The sequence below is a fragment of the Callorhinchus milii genome, unplaced genomic scaffold (assembly GCF_018977255.1).
Source record: "Callorhinchus milii isolate IMCB2004 unplaced genomic scaffold, IMCB_Cmil_1.0 Scaffold16, whole genome shotgun sequence".
Taxonomy (NCBI): Eukaryota; Metazoa; Chordata; class Chondrichthyes; order Chimaeriformes; family Callorhinchidae; genus Callorhinchus; species Callorhinchus milii.
This window is the reverse complement of record NW_024704757.1, coordinates 1,994,055-2,013,996: the sequence shown is the minus strand read 5'-3', so window position 1 is coordinate 2,013,996 and position 19,942 is coordinate 1,994,055. Positions and strand designations below refer to the sequence as shown.

Below are 19,942 nucleotides of genomic sequence, written 5' to 3'. Positions count from 1 at the left end.
CCAGGGGGAGGAGCCAGGGGGAGGAGCCAGGGGGAGGGGTAGGAGCCAGGGGGAGGGGGAGGAGCCAGGGGGAGGGGGAGGAGCCAGGGGGAGGGGGAGGAAGGTGACCAAAGGTGCGGTCGAAAAGAAAGGTCTTCAGCAGAGACCTGAAAATAGGAAAAGAGGGGGCGAGGGGAAGGGAGTGAGGAAGGGAGTTCCAGAGCCTCGGGGCATAGTGGCTGAAGGCACGGCCGCGAGGGGGGAGCGGAGGACTCGGGGGACGAGGAGGAGGCCAGACCCGGAGGAACGAAGGCAACGGGCACTGTTTTGAGGAGAGAGGTCAGAGAGGTCGGGGGGTGCAGAGAAGTGGAGGGATTTGAAGGCAATGTGTAGGTGGGATGCATGGAATTCTCAGTTTGGTTTGGATACTCTTTAAGCACAGTGATAGGTTTCTGTGTGTATCAGACACCCGGCTGATCACGGTGATGGGTTTCTGTGTGTATCAGACACCCGGCTGATCACGGTGATGGGTTTCTGTGTGTATCAGACACCCGGCTGATCACGGTGATAGGTTTCTGTGTGTATCAGACACCCGGCTGATCACGGTGATGGGTTTCTGTGTGTATCAGACACCCGGCTGATCACGGTGATGGGTTTCTGTGTGTATCAGACACCCGGCTGATCACGGTGATGGGTTTCTGTGTGTATCAGACACCCGGCTGATCACGGTGATGGGTTTCTGTGTGTATCAGACACCCGGCTGATCACGGTGATAGGTTTTGTGTGTATCAGACACCCGGCTGATCACAGTGATAGGTTTCTGCGTGTGCCAGACACCCGGCTGATCACGGTGATGGGTTTCTGTGTGTATCAGACACCCGGCTGATCACGGTGATAGGTTTCTGTGTGTATCAGACACCCGGCTGATCACGGTGATAGGTTTCTGCGTGTGCCAGACACCCGGCTGATCACGGTGATGGGTTTCTGTGTGTATCAGACACCCGGCTGATCACGGTGATAGGTTTCTGCGTGTGCCAGACACCCGGCTGATCACGGTGATGGGTTTCCGCGTGTGCCAGACACCCGGCTGATCACGGTGATGGGTTTCTGTGTGTATCAGACACCCGGCTGATCACGGTGATGGGTTTCTGTGTGTGCCAGACACCCGGCTGATCACGGAGATGGGTTTCTGTGTGTGTCAGACACCCGGCTGATCACGGAGATGGGTTTCTGTGTGTGTCAGACACCTGGCTGATTGACCCAAAAACAAATGATTGGTTTCAGAGGTTCTCACCTATGACCGGGTGGTAATTCTTCAATGGGGTGACGCCCATCTTCTCTTCGGTTCTCTTGGTGGAGGGTTTGCTGGGCGTCTCGGAACCTTTGTTTGCCTCCATCTCCGCAGCCGCCTTTTCACTTTCCTGCTTTTCTCTCTGAGCTTGGTTCTGGGATGCTTTCATTCTGCACAAAAACAACAGAGCAATGTGCAGCATATGTTTCCCTCTGAGAAATTCAAACTGATGAGGGAACGAACAAGAGCAAGTTATTAGTCAATGCCATGGGATCTTAACGTCCACATGAACAAGCAGACGGGGCTTTAGTTTAACGTCTCACCTCGGACAATGCTACACCCAGGACTGCAATGGAGTGTCAGCTTAAAGCTATATGATTCCAAGTCGCAAATTGAATCCACAACCTTCTGACTCAGAGGGGAAAATGCCAACACTGGGACAGACTGATACGAAAGCACCAAATAAAACAATACAAGGGAAGCCCAGACACCAGCACTAACCTGTGAGCTGTGTATGAGCTGGAGATCCTAAACCGCACTTGCTCAATGGCGCTTTTCACAAGCGGATCGGTGGGAAATATTGATGGATGAACAACAAGCTCCACCTGGGGAAATACACACACGCGAGAATTGTTAGTCTGGGGGCACAGCACAGTGAGTGAACGCTCTATCGCCAGAATAAAACAATTTGGTGCAAAAAAAAATTGTTTCACTGAAATTCAGCAGGAAAACTAGTTTCCATTGATGGGTGGGTCGGTAACCACAGGACACAGATTTAATATAATTGGCAAAAGTACCAGAGGGGAGATAAAAAAAATTGTTTTTTTATGTAGCGAGTTGTTACAATTAAGAATTGTTGTTATTAAGTCGGAAAAGTTTTATTTGGCGACAGTGTTTTGCCTTCACCTTTTTTTTGATGCCGTCCTGTATCACTGTGGTGCGGTAGAGTCTGAGGAAGCCTTCCTGGGACAATGTCTGCACCATTCTTATGATAGATTTCTTGCAGCACCTGGTTCCGATGCCATCCAGCTTCTCCTGGTCCATGATCATCTTCTGAAGCCTGGAAACAAATCAACAAGGCATTGTTTTAGGTTATACAGACCTGCCGCAACTGTGCAACCTGTCCCATTTCCACTGATGTTCCATATACTAATAATAATCCTTGCATTTGATATGATGCCTTATCAGATTGTTGAGGCGTCTCAAAGCGCTTCTCAGAATATACTGTAATAAAACTACTGTACCATGCGCTACAGTAATAATAATAAAGTAAATTGTACTTTGTGGGCGAAACGAGGCAGCCACAAACAACAACAAAATTACATTTGTATAGCGCCTTTCACGTCGGGAGGACATCCCATGGTGCTGGACAGACACAGTCTCAGACCTGAGCTGAGGGTTGGGGAGGTGGGAGGGCGGAGGAGATCGAAAGCACGATCGAAGAGGAGGGTCTTGAGGTGGATCTTGAAGATGGCGAGGGAGGGGGCAAGGCGGAGCGACTGCAAGATGGAGTTCCAGAGGCGAGTGCAGACTGGCGGAATAGTGGGGCGAGCGAGGCGGGGGACATGAAGCAGGCTGGAGCCCGCTGAGCGGAGGGAGCAAACAGGATGGTAGGGGGTCGGAGAGGTAGGGAGAGCAAGACCCTGGAGGACTTTGAAGGTGAGGACCAAGATCGTGAACTGTATCCTCTCTGTGATGGGAAGCCAGTGGAGTTGGGTGAGGATGGGGGTGATAGGGTCACGGAGCCTGGTGCAGGAGTGGATATGGGCTGCAGAGTTCTGGATGATCTGCAGCCTGTGGAGGGAGGAGTTGGGGAGGCCGACAAGTAGAGTCCTGCAGCTCAGTGGTTAGAGCACTCACTTTGCAAGTGAGAGACCTGAGTTCAATTCCAGGCAGAGGGCGAAACCTTGGGCAAGTTTCCTTACTCCACACTCCAAATAATAATTGGTCATTTTCAATCTACGACTGTCTGTGGGACATTGCTGTGCGCAATTGACTGCCGCGTTCGCCCACAAATATACAGTCAATTCACTTTACGGTGTGTTCTGTGAAGCGCTTTGGGAGGTCCTCCCGACGTGAAAAGCGCTATATCAAATGCAAGGATTATAAGTAGTGAGTTTGCATAGTTGAGCCTGGATGTTCTGAATGTGTGTATGAGGGTTTTGGCGGCCTGCAGTGTGAAACAGCGTCGGAGCCGGGCGACGTTGCGGAGCTGGGGAAAGGCAGAGCGGGTCATGGCATAAATGTGGGGTAAAAAGGATAGGTGAGTTAAAGGTTCCGGACTGGGTTAGTAAGGAGGGGTGTGCATTATTGGAGGTGACGAGGCGCAGACGGGAGCCAATCAGGAGAGCCTCGGTCTTGTTGACGTTCAACTGAAGAAAGTTAGTTCTCATCCAGGATTTGATGTCTGACAGACATTCTGTCAGCACAGCAGTGGTCCTAGAATCAAGGGTGGAGGTAGAGAGATAGAGTTGGGTGTCATCTGCATACATGTGGATGTTGACCCCATGTCTGCGGATGATGTCACCAAGGGGGAGCATATAGATGTTGAAGAGGAGGGGTCCAATGACAGAGGCCTGAGGAACGCTGCACGAGACAGTCCGGGGGATAGAGGAGAAGCTGTTTGAGGAGATACGATCTGAACTAGTGAAGGAGAGCACCATGGAGGTTGAGGTGAGCGGAGAGGCGGTTGATGAGGATAGAGTGGTCGATGGTGTTGAAAGCAGCAGAGAGGTCAAGGAGGACGAGGAGGCAGAGGGAGCCCTGGTCGCAGATGGACAGAATGTCATTTGTCACTTTGACCAGGGAGGTTTCTGTGCTGTGGGCGGCATGGAAGCTCGATTGGAGGGGTTCGAGAAGGGAGTGACGGGAGAGGAAGGAGTGAAGCTGAGAAGCAACAACTCGTTCCAGGACCTTGGAGAGGAAGAGGAGTTTGGAGATGGGGCGGTAGTTAGACAGTAGAGAAGGGTCCAGGGAGGGTTTTTTAAGGGTAGGAATGATGACAGCGATTTTTAAAGAGGTGGGAACAGTACCAGAGGACAGGGAGAGGTTAACAATGTCAGTGAGTAGAGGGGCAAGGAGGTAAGGAGGGGGGTAGGGATGGGATCCAGGGAGCAGGTGGTGGGTTTCATAGGGGTTATGGTGGTGATGAGAATGGGGGGCGGGGGCGTACGGGTTCAAAGGTGTGGAGGGAGGTAGGGGCTGGGTTGGGAGGAGGAGATGAGGAGGGGGTAGTAGTTGCAGTGGCAGAGGCAGTTGAGCGGATTCCCTCGAATTTTGATTCAAGGAAGTCCAACATCACCTCGCAGTTGGCATTTGGAGTGATGATCGGTGAGAGGGTGGGTGGAGGAGTTGGTTCATGATGGAGATGAGGAGCCTAGGGTTGTCCTTAGCCTCCAAGATTGTCTTGGAGTAGAACAATTTAACAGTTGTGGATTGAGTGACAAATTATTTATTTTTTGAAGGGATTATTGCCGCCAGAAAGCAATCCACCAATCGACTAACGACTGGGTTCCTACATACTGCTGGGCAAACAGAGGCATGTGGAATAAGGAAACTCGCCAAAGATTTCAGCCTGCCTAGGAATCAATCCTGGGTTCCCTCACTTGCGAGGCGAGCGCTCTAACCAATACGCTACAGGTGTCCAATAAATAGGCTGCAGTGGAGTTCATTTTTTGACACCTGTACAATGCTTTGCTAGTCCTTTGCCCAAAGCCAATGGCTTTAAAGGGCAAGTTGTCAGGCAAGTCAACAGGCTAATGCACGGAGAGCAGATCCCAGACCTCTTCTGGAAGAGCCTTAAAATAAGATTCACAATATACTGACACCGGTCAATAAAGACTTACGAGAAGAGACTTTCAATCAGCTTCAGACTCCGCACAGCTTCTATGATCATGTTTTTGCGTTTGAGCAGCCGGCAGGTTTCATGAGGTCTCTTTAACCGGGGCCGGCACAATTTCTTTATCTTGCTGCCGCACTCCCTCTCCTGAGAAAACAAATGGCAAAGGCAGGCGTGAGTCATGACCGAGGGCTAGCACCAGGTTCCCAATAGTCATATTTCTACCTCTCGGAAGTCACTATTTGCTTCTTTTTCAGGGAGAAAGAAGAAACTGACAATCTTTGAAGGTCTGAATGTAATATTGGCTCAACGTTTCATTCGGGAACTTTCGGATTTATACATTTACTCTATTTATACAAATTATTGATAAACAACAACAACTTACACTTGTACAAACGGTGAAAGATACTAACACAGGACCTATTACACCAGACAAACCAGTGCACTCCCTCCACTCCCCCCTGCCCACCCCACCATTGGTGGTTGGATCTTTTCTGACCCCATCCTCTGGAACTGCCATCCCGGAATCCCTCCGCCTCACCTCCTCCCTTGCCTCCTTTGAGGCCCATCTCAAGATTTTCCTCTTCGACTGTGCTGAAGGCCAACCTCCCAACCCTCTTGACCCAGCTTGGTTTGGATACTCTTAAGCAGGGTGAGGGGTTTCTGCATGTGTCAGACATGCAGACCAAAAGAAAAATCCTTCATACCGTTGGCTTTTCAATCTTGACCTCTTCAATGACAGCAATCTCTTCCTCTTCTGAGTGGGCCGAAAGGGCGACTCCTGAATCCTGCTGCGAGGGCTCAGCCTCGGCCTCTCCGGCTGGCTCCTCGTCACCCTTCTCCAGGCTCTGTGGCTGTCCATTGCCAACAGCCAGCTTTCGCAAACTGCATCGTTTCCTTCCTGTTACAACTGCAACACAAGGATTTTTAGGAACAAAAAAAGGATAAAAAGAAAATGACAGCCTTTCCTTTTCAATCGCTAATGTAGTTTTAGAAGCCGTTCAATTGGCTTTGATGCTGATTGATGTTTTAGATCATAATGACGTAATCCATAATAATGTGCCAGTGATGTCTGGTCATAGGCAAAGGAGTGGGTGTCCTGCCCTAAGTGGAGGGATTGCAGTGCAGACCTGGCAAACAACTTGGCTTCTTAGTTCTTGACTTGGTGGAGGGGCAGGTAAACGGGTTCTCCTTGGAGCTGAACTGGCTTCAAGGTGACATGTTTGGCAACGGAATTCTCGGTTTGGTGACTTTTTAAGCGTTGTGATGAGTTTCCGCATGTGTCAGACACCTGGCTGACTCAAAAATAATATACACCCGTGACTCTTCTGACGCCCTTCACCACTTCAACAATTTTCAGTTCCCCAGCCCTTACCATCTCCTATTTACAATGGACGTTCAGTCCCTCTACACCTCCATCCCCCACAAGGACGGCCTGCAGGACCTCCACTTCCATCTCGAACAGTGGCCCAACCGGTCTCCATCCACCACCACCTTCCTCCGCCCGTCTGGCTGAACCTGTTCTGACATTGAACAACTTCACATTCAATTCCATCCACTTCCTCCAAGTAAAAGGTGTCGCTATGGGAACCCGCATGGGTCCCAGCTATGCCTGCCTATTTGTTGGCCACCTGGAACACTCCTTGTTCCAGGCCTACTCAGCTCCGCTCCCTGACCTGTTCTTCAGATACATTGAGGACCGTGTTGGGGCTGCTTCCTGCCCTTGTTGTGAGCTGGAAAAATTCACCAAATTTGTTTCCACCTTCCAGCCCTCCATAACATTCACATGGTCCATCTGCGATTCTTCCCTTTCTCGACTTCACCATTTCCATCTCGGGGCATAGATTATCTACAGATATCTTTTACAAGCCCACCAACTCCCTCAGTTACCTGGACTACACCTCCTCCCATCCCACCTCCTGTGAACACTCCATTCCCTTTTCTCATTTCCTCCGCCTCCGCTGTATCTGCTCTGACGATGCCACCTTTCACACTAAAGCAGCTGAAATGTCTTCCTTTTTCCTCGATCAAGAATTCCCATCCACTGTAGTAGGCAGGGCCTTTGACAGTGTCTGCCCTATTTCCCTCACCTCTGCCCTCACCCCTTCCCCATCTTCCCAGAGCTGTGATAGGGCCCCCCTATACCTCACCTTCCACTCCACCAGCCTCAACATCCAACAAATAATTATCCGCCATTTCCGGCACCTCCAACGTGATCCAACCACCAAACATATTTTTCTCTCCCCTCTCAGCTTCCGAAGGGACTGTTCCCTCCGTGACTTCCTGGTTCATTCCTCCATCACCATGAACAGTTGCTCTCCTCCCCCCGCCACCTTCCCATGCCAGCGCAGGAGATGAAATACCTGCCTTTCACCTCCTCCCATACCAGGGCCTCAAACATAGTTTTCAAGTGAGACCACAATTTACGTAAACTACCATCAATGTAGTTTACTGCATTCGCTGCTCACGATGTGGGAGACATTTGGGGAGACCAAATGCAGATTGGGTGACCGATTTGCCAAACACCTCCGTTCTGCCCGCAAGCAATAATTCCTTAAAAAAAATTCACTCAATCCACGACTGTTTGTGGGACGGTGCTGTGTGCAGTTGGCTGCTGCGTTTCACCCACAAAATATAGTCAATTCACTTTACAGTATATTCTGTGATGCGTTTTGAGACGTCTCTAAGATGTGATAAGACGCTATATCAAATGCAAGGATTATTATTATTATTAAGCACAACCCTGAGCTCCCGGATTCCTGCCAATTCAACTCTCCCTCCCACTTGCACTCTGACCGCTCCATCCACGGTCTCCTACGCTGTTCCAATGACCACAACGGAAGCTTGAGGAACAGCACCTCATCTATCTGCTACGGACCTTACAGCCTTCTGGCCTCGATGTTGATTAAAAATCATTTCAGACCATAACAGCTCACCTTCCCCCCATCCCTGTTCTGTGACCATTGCCACATCATCTGGGTCCCAGACACACCTTTTCTCTCTCTGGTCTGCCTGTTTCACCTTTAAGGTCATCCATGGCCTTACCCCCTCCTACTTCTCCCTACCAGCCTACCCGCTCCCTCCATTCAGCGGGCTCCGTCCTACTCCATGTCTCCCGCCCCACCTGCCCTACCATCGGTGACCGGGCTTTCAGCCTCTCTGCCCCCACACTCTGGAACTCCATCCCATGGTCCCTTCGCCTCGCTTCCTCCCTCGCCTCCTTCAAGGTCGGTCTCAAGACCCTTCTCTTCGATCGTGCCTTTGGTCACCCTCCCACCTCTCTGCCTTCCCTCACCCCTACACCACCCCTCCCCCATGCTCGGACCCCGACAGCTGACTGTTCAGCGCTTTGGGATGTCCTCCTGACGTGAAGGGTGCTCTATAAATGTCATTTTGTTATCTGTTGTTGTTTTGTTGCAATTTCCCCCCCTTGGTTTTACATCATTAACACCTCTTTAACCCATCATTCCCTGTCCTATGCCTCATTTTCTCCTTTGTCTTCCTTTCTCTGCCTCCGCCCTTTGTTAGCCCTTTAAAGTGTCTCCCTGCTAACGACTGAAACTCATGGAAGAATAATGAGAACTGTATTTAGAATAACTTAATTGCATTCAGTACAAGTGTTTTAACTGTATTTAGACGTCTACAGGATCAGAGTGAGCGCCATAATTTTCTGGCAGATAATGATCCATCGCCATGTTTGCTGCAACATTTTCCGTAGCAATGGACGGAGGAGACAAAATGCATTGCTGACCTTGTTTCAGCTCCTCCGTAGCTTCATATTGTTGTTTGTAACAGGCGATAACAGGACTTTGTGGACACCCTGTACAGTACCAGCTGAGGCCAGCAAACGGAGCATGACTCGCATTGAAAGCCGGGATCTCTTGGTATGTGGCTGAAGCTCTGCCTACTACACTCTGCCAACGCTGCCCCTACTGATCAAATCTGGGTTGCAGTCGAACCAAATTCAAATAAAAATAAAACACTTTTTTTGCGAATAACATTTTCAGACATGCAGCACAATAACAAACTTGAGGCGCTTAAGATTTCATGTTGTGAACTCTAAATGACAATAACCACAAATCTCTCTGACCTTTCCCCAACTTGGTTCGTCGCAGCCCTTTCTTCAGTTTGAGTTTTCTCAGCAGCGCACTCTTGACTAATTTCTTTCCTTGGTTAATGATGGTCTGGGAGGCGATGCAACTCTTCTCCTTCGGTTCCAAGTGGGACGGCACCGGTCGGTTCTCCTCCAGTGGGAGAGCCGGAGAAGGTACGGGGTCGCTTTGATCAGCCGCTGCCTCTGCCGGTGTTTCCTCGGGCAGATCTTCGTGTACGTAATCAGTGACGTCCTCTCCGGGCTCTTCCCCTCCGCTCGGTGGACAATGTTCCTCTTCGGTGGGTTCAGGAGATGTAAGGCTCGCTGTCGCTAGCCATTCGTGTCTTGCCTTTTCCTTCTCAAACTGCTTGCTCAGCTCACTCTGGGCCACAAACGGCCTGGCCACGTACTTGGTCGTGCGCTGACGCCCTTCATCTTCCATAAAACCCTGTTGGGGAACAAACTCTCAGGGTTTAGAAAAGCAGGAAGCGGGTTGAGGTCATGTTCTGCTCTGTTCTTGCGGATTGAACGTTTAAACATTAAGCCTTACTCCTGTACTCTCTGCCCCCACGTGTAAAACCCAAAATACCATTTGCTTCTTATAAAAATACGGCCCTTTCCACTTGTGCTGCCAATTTTGAGAACATGTGGACCTGCCCTCCCTCCTTCCCTCCCTCCCAAGAGCCTTATGTTAAATTCACACTTATACATCACAAAATAAGTTACCTTTTTTGATCACATGAAGCCCGCCATCAGGATTCAGCTCCCGGAGAGGAATGGAAACTATCGTTGCTGAGCCAGCTGTCACTGTATTGATAAAGCTTTCTGATCGTTCGAATTAAAAATGTAATTTATGAAGAATTACTACCCGCTGGGGTGGCAGGGAGGGTCACTGGGGTCACAATGCCGGGCTCCACAACTAAACCCACAATGTCCTGCTCCAGGGGGCTCACAATGCCTGGTGCCATTTTAGTTTGGTTGAGTCAGTAGGAATTGAACTCGGAAATAGTTTCTACGTTACCGTAACGACTTTGTATCTTTCCAGCAAGCGGCAGAGCATACGGCCCTCCAGCTTTCCCACGTTCAAGGCCATTCGGATCGCAGACTGTGAAATCCCTCGGGTGCCACTTTTCTCAACTAGAAAGACAACAACAACAACTTGCATTGATATAGCAATGGCCCAGAGCTCTTAACAATGGTAGAGCCTGCCGTCGAGCCAGGGGTAGGTGACCGTAACCATGGTCAAAGAAGAAGGTCTTCAATCGTGATCTAAAAGAGGTGAAGGAGGGGGCAAGATGGAGGGATTGGGAGGGGGAAAGACAGTTCCAAAGCTTCCGGGCGTAGTGGCTGAAAGTGCGGACACCAATGGTGGAGCGGAGGGGTGAGAGACAAGCATCAGCCTGGTGCCAATCGAGCTGACGCAGTGGGTAGTGGAGTGGAGAGTAAGGTCAGAAAGGTAGGGGAGTGCCAGAGAGTGAAAGGATTTTCACACCTTGGCACCTCAAAGACCAAGAGCCATTTAGAGCCTAAAGCTGAGCTTTGGCATCTTCCAGGGTGAACATATGCACAAATTGCTCCACTCTCCCCAACGTATAAACTTACCTAGTTCGTATGCCTGGGTCAACATATCTCTCTCATAAACTACATCCACACTTTCAACTGCTTTGCTGGCACTATCTTCATCATCGTCGTCCTCTTCCTCCACCTTTTTCCTGTACGCCTTTAACAGTTTGAGGCACCGGACAATGATTTGAGTTCCTAAAATTTCATTAAAAGGCACAAAAGATAGCAATTAAACAACGACTACCGACATTTGTACAGCACCATTCAAGTCAGCAGGACATCTCAACGTCCTTCACAGAGTAGACTGGGAGCTCTAGCCTGGGGGGCAGAATATGTGACTGACGAGTGGTCAAAAAGATGAATAAATGCCAATAATACTAATAACAATCCTTGCGTGTATCAGGAAGATGTCCCAAAACGCTTGACAAGATTTACTGTTCAGCGTAATCACTGTATTTTGCAGCTGACCACAGCAAAAAAAAAGCTCATGCAAGTCTGTTTTCTTTTCAGAATTCACGAGTCACAAACTACCATTTGAAGAATAAATTAGTCCTTTTCATCCTTTTCCAGTGAGTGAGTGTGGGTGTGAGTGAGTGGATGTGTGTGTGTGTGTGAGTGAGTGAGCGTGTGTGAATGAGTGAGTGAGTGAGTGTGTGTGTGTGTGTGAGAGTGTGTGTGTGTGAGAGTGAGTGAGTTCCATTATTTTCATGGCAGATAATGATCCGTCGCCATGTTCGGTGCCACAACTTCCATAACACAGATGGAGGGAGGAGACAAAATGCATCTCTGACGCTTGTTACAACATTTTTTAAAAAAAAGTACCTTTCACTTTCGAGAAGTTGTGTGCCCTCCCCACGCCCTCCCACCCTCCCTCCCAAGCCAATCTATGTTAGATTCACATTTATACATCATCACATAAGTAGCTCACCTTTTTTGGTCACACGTGGCCCGCTATCAGGATGCAGCTCCTGAAGAGGAATGGAGACTATCTTTGCTAAACCAGCTGCCACCAGGTACTGATAAAGCTTTTTGAACGTTCGTTCACAAAGTCCCTAAGAAAAGGAGAAAAGGCAGCTGTTAAATGAATGAGAAAATTCTCGAATTAAGAATGCGAAGCAACATCGCAGGTCTGAAACAGTGGCAATTCATAGCGTATTGTATGGGACGTCTTCCCGACGTGAAAGGCGTGTAATTTGTTGCTGTTGTATTACTCAATAATGATTCCCTCTTCCACACCTTTAGCCGAGTGGGACTAATTGGACAGCTCTTTGAAAGAGCCATTATAAAAGGCCGAATTGCCTTCTTCTGTGCTGTAAGAGTCAATGATTGTAAACGCCTTTCTTTTCGACTGCGCTTTCATTTCCCCTCTCCATTTCTTTCCTCAACTTGCCCAATGTGAATTGAATGATCAATTTTATCTGGGGGACTGCTGACCAAGACACTGAAGTGAATTGCGTGAGAGCAAGGTTCCCACGGTTTGGCATGATGTACATCCAGATACTGTAGTCGACCTCTGGAACTCAACAACAGCAACTACTTGCATTTATATAGCGCCCTTCATGCGGGGTAGTAGTGGGATTGACATTAATTGCTCTATTCAAAGAGCGGCACAAACTCGATGGGCCGAATGGCCTCTTTTTGTGCTGTACGATTCTATGATTTTATGAAACACTTTGAGATTTCCTACCAACCTGAGAGGCACCATATAAATTTAAATTGTTGTTGTTATGGAGTTACGCTCCGAGACGCTACCCCGCATAAAGAGACATGTGAAGTAAAGAATCTCGCCTAAGGTTTCACCCCCACCACCCACCTCTTGCTTGCGAGACAAGTGCTCTTAATCAATACGCTACAGGACTCCCCAGGACTTACCAGCTCATCCCGAAGATTTTGCAAGATGTCAATCTGATTGGGACGCCCAGTGAGAATGTTGGAGATTTTCTCCATGAGGATGTCGTATTTGCTTCTCCTGTAGGTGCCAACATAAAAAAGCAACGCAATGAAGGGAATTTCTCCCATTATCCGGGCCAACAATTCCTCTTTGAAATCTCAAAGGAAATCTAAAATTGGACATTCACTTCACGACTGCTCATGGGGCATTGCTGTGTGCAAATTGGCTGCTGCGTTCACCCATAAAATACATAAAGGCATCCTTTTACAGTAAATTTATGTGGGAGAAATTGGCTGCTGCATTTGCCTACAAATAATAATAATCCTTGTCTTTGATATAGCACCTTATCACATTGTTGAGACGTCTCAAAGCAGAATACGTTGTAAAGTGGATTGACTGTGTATTTTGTGGGCGAAACACGGCAGCCAATTGTGCACAGCAGCGTCCCACAAACACTCCTGCATTGAGTGACTGCAGTTTTGTGTTTTGTTTTTTTGTAAGGATTTTTTTGTAAGGATACACACACGAGACACGATCTTCAAGTGCCACAGCAGAGAGCAGAGAGCCATGTACTGAACTGTTTCAGGTTGTAGCCCCTCAGCAGTAAGAAATGAACAGAAAAGCCTCTTCCTCACCTGTCTACGTGAAAGCGCTTGAGGAGCAGGAGAATGGAGTACTGCTGGTTCCCATTGGCCTGGCGAATCACGTGAGCCTGAAGGGTTATCAGATCGTTTCTGTCCAGCACTCTTCTGTGGTAATGCATTTTCCGAGCGTCTATTCTGTAACAAAAATTAGATTTTAGCTTTGAAATCAAAAAATTTCCATCAGGAGACTCAAAGGTATTAAGCGATTATAGGTATCATCAAATCATAGAAATGTACAACGTAGAAGGAGGCCATTCGGCCCATCGAGTCTGCTCTGGCTCTCAGAGCAAGGTGTTCATTTAATCTCAATCTCTGCCTTATCCCCATTTCCCTTCAAGTCTCTGTCATGCAAATCAAGAATATAATTTAAAATTAAATTAGGATCAGAGGCTTTAAAACAATCTTAAAAAATAACTTGTGGCTCAATCACGACGTGTCGGCTGGCTGCTTTTGTGCATGTTTCAAAATGTTATTATCGTAGTAATAATCTTTGCATTTAATACAGCGCCTTTCACTTTGGGAAAATGTCTTCATAGGATGTACTGTAAAGTGTAGTGACTGTATACTTTATGGGTTATATTGGGTGACTTAGGACAATATAATATTAGACCAAGCCTCAATGTGCTGAATGGGCTTTCATCAGCCTTGACTTTTTTTTAAGAATGTTGTTATGTGGTGCGCAAATGGCTGCCATGTTTGCCAACAAATACAGTGCCTGCACTTTGACAGCAATTCCCTGTGAGGTACTTTGAGAAGTGTTGACGTTGTAGGCACTGTAACAAATGCAAGGATTATTACTATTATCGAAGAGAAATTCCACAATGGGTCTGGATTCACTCGTTCATTTATGTACCATTTTAGAGGGTTCAGAAATTTGGCAAATCGTTGAATTCAGTTTTAATCTTCGAAGGCAACTTTCTGTAGATTCTTAAAAGGCACTTAAAAGAGAACAGGTTTCAAAACTAAGGCAGCGTTTAAGAATTTACCAAACTCTGGTTGCCTCCAATGCTACATAAATAGAATAAATCCAGATCTGGATGGAAATTTTCCCCAATTACGTTTCCTTTTCACAAACGCCACAACTCCTCACTTGAAGGCTCCGCTGTGAAGGTCTCTTTGCAGCTCCCCTTGCCATCTCGCTCGGCCTAACCTCTCCAGGATACAATAGGAATAGTCAGGCAGCTTCAATTCTATATCGTTTTCCCACCCGATCAGAGCTCGGTGCCGCATCATTTGGGAGGCAACAATGACGAGTTTTTCTCCCCATCTGCAAAAACAGAGCAGAACCTTACTGAGCAGCCCACTGATGGTTGTGGTAAAACGCTGTCAAACAATGTCCTAACTGTGCAATCTCGTGTCAAAACATGAAGAAGCACGCACCTCACCTTACAAAGAAAGATTAGACCAGAAGTGGCGTGGATAAACGTCAAAATAAACAACCTTATTCCTCCTATATCCTTTTTGACTAATTTTTTTTTAAAATTAGGGACTTTTAGTTGTTTTTCCTGCTGTGCTGATCATGGTAGCTGAAGCCACCTGTAATGTGTACAACATGGGAGTCCTGCAGCGTAGTGGTTAGCGTGCTTGCCTCGCAAGTGAGAGGACCCGGGTTCGATTCCTGGGAGTGACAAGTTTCCTTACTCCACACGCCTGGTTACCTCGTAGTATTTAGGAACCTTATTGTTAGTTGATTGGCGGATCACTTTCCGGGGGTATAAATCCCTTTAATAAATAACTAATTTGGTCACTCAATCCATGACTGTCTGTGAGACACTGCTGTGCGCAACTGGCCCACAAAATATACAGTCAATTCACATAACCCTTTAATTTGATATAGCGCCCTATCACGTCACTGAGTCATCTCAAAGCGCTTTATGGAATATATCATAAAACAGATTGACTGTATTTTGTGGGTGAAAACGTGGCTAAAATTACGTGCTTGCAAAATTTTTGAAGCACTCCCGAGACGCCGTCGGGCACTATATAAACGCAAGTTGTTGTTGTTATCACGTCAAACTGCCAGAAGACATTAGGAATCATAAAATGAGGTTCGGCCGAACACTAAATCGTTTGGAAATTCAATACAACAAATAGCAAAAAAAAAACAACGGAGCACTGACCTTGCTACAGCCTCGTCCAATGTGCAAGTTGGCTGGAAATCTGAATTCCTAATCTCTGCAGTTATGCAAACCCGCTCATTAAAGTAGAGACAGGAACCCTGGATTTCATCCTGGTCGAAAATGATATTAATGGGATAGACGTCATATCTGGGGGTAGGATCCCTGTACGACTCCTGAATTCCTGTCTCTGGATCAATCTCTTCATACCTGGTGAGACCCATACAAAAAATTAAAATTAAATGCAGGTTGCTTTTTTCGCCAGAATTTCTCCTCTCCCCGAAAACTTTCATTCAAGTTTTCTTTTCCTTCAGGTATATGTCTGACACGTGTGGAAATCCACCCATCACTGTGCTGACGAGTGTGAGAGAGGGGGAGTTTCTCATGGGTATCCTGTGTATACATAGAGATTTCACTGTGTCTGGAATGGGATGTACACTCTCTCCCCGAGGGACACATATCCCTTTTGTGCTGTCACACACACACTCTCTGTACCTCACACACACACACTCGCTGTACCTCACACACACACCCTGTATCTCGCACACACACCCTGCACCTCGCACACTCACCCTTCACCTCGCACACTCGCACTGCACCTCGCACACTCGCACCTCGCACACTCACACTGCACCTCGCACCGCACACACTCGCAGCGCACCTCACACACTCGCAGCGCACCTCACACTCGCACCGCACACACTCGCACCGCACTGTATCTCACACACACTCACTGTATCTCACACTGTATCTCACACACACTCACTGTATCTCACACACTCACTGTATCTCACACTGTATCTCACACACACTCACTGTATCTCACACACACTCACTGTATCCCACACACACTCACTGTATCTCACACTGTATCTCACACACACTCACTGTATCTCACACTCACAGTGTATCTCACACACACTCACTGTATCTCACACTGTATCTCACACACACTCACTGTATCTCACACTCACAGTGTATCTCACACACACTCACTGTATCTCACACTCACACTGTATTTCACACCCTCACTGTATCTCACACACACTCACGGTATCTCACACACTCACTGTATCTCACACTGTATCACACACACTCACTGTATCTCACACACACTCACTGTATCTCACACACACTCACTGTATCTCACACACACTCACTGTATCTCACACACACTCACTGTATCTCACACACACTCACTGTATCTCACACACACTCACTGTATCTCACACTGTATCTCACACACACTCACTGTATCTCACTGTATCTCACACACTCACTGTATCTCACACACACTCACTGTATCTCACACACACTCACTGTATCTCACACACACTCACTGTATCTCACACTGTATCTCACACACACTCACTGTATCTCACTGTATCTCACACACTCACTGTATCTCACACACACTCACGGTATCTCACACACACTCACTGTATCTCACACTGTATCTCACACACACTCACTGTATCTCACTGTATCTCACACACTCACTGTATCTCACACACACTCACTGTATCTCACACACACTCACTGTATCTCACACACACTCACTGTATCTCACACTGTATCTCACACACACTCACGGTATCTCACACACACTCACTGTATCTCACTGTATCTCACACACTCACTGTATCTCACACACACTCACTGTATCTCACACACTCTCACTGTATCTCACACACTCTCACTGTATCTCACACACACTCACTGTATCTCACACTGTATCTCACACACACTCACTGTATCTCACACTGTATCTCACACACACTCACTGTATCTCACACACACTCACTGTATCTCACACTGTATCTCACACACACTCACTGTATCTCACACTGTATCTCACACACACTCACTGTATCTCACACTGTATCTCACACACACTCACGGTATCTCACACTCACAGTGTATCTCACACACACTCACTGTATCTCACACTGTATCTCACACACACTCACTGTATCTCACACACACTCACTGTATCTCACACTGTATCTCACACACTCACTGTATCTCACACTGTATCTCACACACTCACTGTATCTCACACTCACTGTATCTCACACACACATATTCTAATAATAATCCTTGCATTTGATATAGCGCTTTTCACGTCGGGAGGACGTCCCAAAGCGCTTCACAGAACACACTGTAAAGTGAATTGACTGTATATTTGTGGGCGAACGCGGCAGCCAATTGCGCACAGCAATGTCCCACAAACAGTCGTAGATTGAAACGACCAATTTATTATCTTGTGATTATTATCAGAGGATCTCTCTCTCACACACTCTGTATCCCACACACTCTCTGCATCTCTCTCTCACTCTGTCTCTCTCACATTCACACTCTCTCTCTCTCACACTCTCACTGTCTCTCTCTTACTCTTCTCTCTCTCTCTCTCTCACTCTCTCTCTCTCTCACTCTGTCTCTCTCACACTCTCTCTCTCTCACTCTGTCTCTCTCACACTCTCTGTCTCTCTCTCTCTCTCTCTCTCTCCCCCCCTCTCTCTCCCCCTCTGTCCCTGTCCCCCTCTGACCTGTCTATATAGACCAGGGGAGGCCTGGCCCGGGGCAGGCGGTAGAATTGGAGCCCGGGGTTGGCGCCGAGCGCGGCCCACAGGAAGCGGCGCGTGTCGGGGTCGAGCTGCAGCTGGAACCGGGGGACGCGGTGCTCGAGGCGGCACCACAGGGCCCCGAGTGTGAGGCCGTCCAGGCCCTCCAGGGCCACTTCATCCATCACCGCGGCCACGGCGTCCATCCCGCGCGTCCCCGTCAGAGCCCGTCACACCGCGCGCCCCCGTCACCGTCTGGCGTGCGTACTGTCGTCACGCGCCTCTACCAGTGCGTGCGCGCTTCCGGCCTCGAGTTATTACCAGAGAGAGAGAGGGGACTCCTCCCCCCCCGACTCCTCCCCCCCGGGCTCCTCCCCCCCGGGCTCCTCCCCCCCCCCGGGCTCCCCCCCCCGGGCTCCTCCGGCACCTCCCACCCTCTCCGACCTCCTCACTCCCCAGTCCACCACCCGGCCCCTCCGCTCGACCCTCACACCCTCCGCCCCACCATCGGAGGTCGCGCTTTCAGCCACTACGCCCTGAAACCCTGGAACTCTCTCCCTCAATCCCTCCGGCTTTCCCCCTCTCCCCTTTCCTAAGTCCTGTCTGAAACACTTCCTCTTCGACAGGGCTCGGGGCCACCCTCACCCTCCCCGCCCCCCCCACCCAGCTCAGTGTTAAACTCCGCCCCTGTTAAGCGCTCTGAGGCGCTTGTCCTGCATCGAAAGTGCTATATAAATGCAAGTTGTTGTTGTTAGTTGATTGGCGGATCGCTTTCCGGGGTTAATAATCCCTCCATCTTTCCAAATAATAATAAATTGGCCAATCAATCCACGGCTGTTTGTGGGACGCTGCTGTGCGCAATTGGCTGCCGCGTTTCACCCACAAAATATAGTCAATTTCCCTTTGTAGTGTATCTGTGAAGCGCTTTTGAGACGTCTCGACGACATAGGGCAACTATGTCAAATGCAAGGATTCTGATTTCTTGTCACTGTGGCCAATTGGCAGGAAAATAAACAGAGATCAATAGTTTTATTTGCTCATTTCTCCTGTGCAGATAAGCAGAAGAAAGATTCTGGATCAGATGTTGGGACTGTGATGTACATCAACAACGATGACATGTAACTGCCCTTCAGTGTTGCTCATTATGGTGCCATCGTGTGACCGAAATGGGGTATTGCACTGTACAATAATTGTGGTGCCCTCCAGTGTCCACCTGTGTTTTGACCTGAAGTTGTTGAGGAGACTGATCACATCTTCATTCAGGCAGTGAACCTGCTCCCAGGAGTCTTCTGGTTACTCAAGATGCCTCCCTAAGATGGATTTTTTCTTGTGTCAGCCCTCTTGCCTCTGGGTCTCAAAATTGTAGGTTTAAGCCTCACATCATGACTGGGAACTCAACGCAGTCCTGGGAAGGCTAACGTTCCAATGCAATGTGGGCATGTGTTGCACTGTTGGAACCGCTGTTCTTTGGATAAGACATTAAACCAGGAACCTGTCTGCCTATTCAGGTTGGACAATTCATAAAGAGGATTTTTTCCTGGTGGCTTGGCCTACAATCTCCCAAATAAAAAAATGGTTATTTGCTTCAAGGCTGTTTGTGGGATATTGCTGTGTGCAAATTGTTAATAATCCTTGCATTTGATAAAGCACCATATCATGTCTTCAATATATCTCAAAGCGCTTCACAGAATATACTGTAAAGTGAATTGAGTGTAATGTGTGCTGCCATTTTTACCCACAAAATACTATCACTCCACTTTACAGTATATCCCAGCTTTGAGATGTCTTCCTGACATGAAGGGCACTATATTAAAATCAATTATTATGATCTTCCTACCCTGGCTACTCCCTCTGCTCAGCACACATGGCCCACTCGATTCACCCCACTCTTTGTGGGTGAACCTTCAACTACTCTCTGCCCCTGCTCTATGAAACTCCATCTCAAGTTTCTTCACCTTGCCC

General features: G+C 48.2%; 1 protein-coding gene across 1 annotated transcript in view; it reads right to left on the bottom strand.

The window, feature by feature from the left end:
- Positions 1-18,198, bottom strand: part of LOC103188267 (general transcription factor 3C polypeptide 1) — a 43,797-nt gene extending 25,599 nt beyond the window's left edge. Inside the window, exons 1-14 of the mRNA XM_042341075.1 lie at positions 17,966-18,198; positions 15,420-15,626; positions 14,390-14,566; positions 13,291-13,434; positions 12,637-12,733; positions 11,693-11,816; positions 10,804-10,959; positions 10,223-10,338; positions 9,199-9,649; positions 5,816-6,018; positions 5,116-5,255; positions 2,177-2,330; positions 1,772-1,875; positions 1,274-1,440 (exon numbers count right to left, since the gene is read on the bottom strand). Coding sequence (XP_042197009.1) covers positions 1,274-1,440; positions 1,772-1,875; positions 2,177-2,330; positions 5,116-5,255; positions 5,816-6,018; positions 9,199-9,649; positions 10,223-10,338; positions 10,804-10,959; positions 11,693-11,816; positions 12,637-12,733; positions 13,291-13,434; positions 14,390-14,566; positions 15,420-15,626; positions 17,966-18,186 — 2,461 coding nt within the window. The 5' untranslated portion in view covers positions 18,187-18,198. The remainder of the gene's footprint in view (positions 1-1,273; positions 1,441-1,771; positions 1,876-2,176; positions 2,331-5,115; positions 5,256-5,815; positions 6,019-9,198; positions 9,650-10,222; positions 10,339-10,803; positions 10,960-11,692; positions 11,817-12,636; positions 12,734-13,290; positions 13,435-14,389; positions 14,567-15,419; positions 15,627-17,965) is intronic.
- Between the last annotated feature and the right edge of the window lie 1,744 nt (positions 18,199-19,942).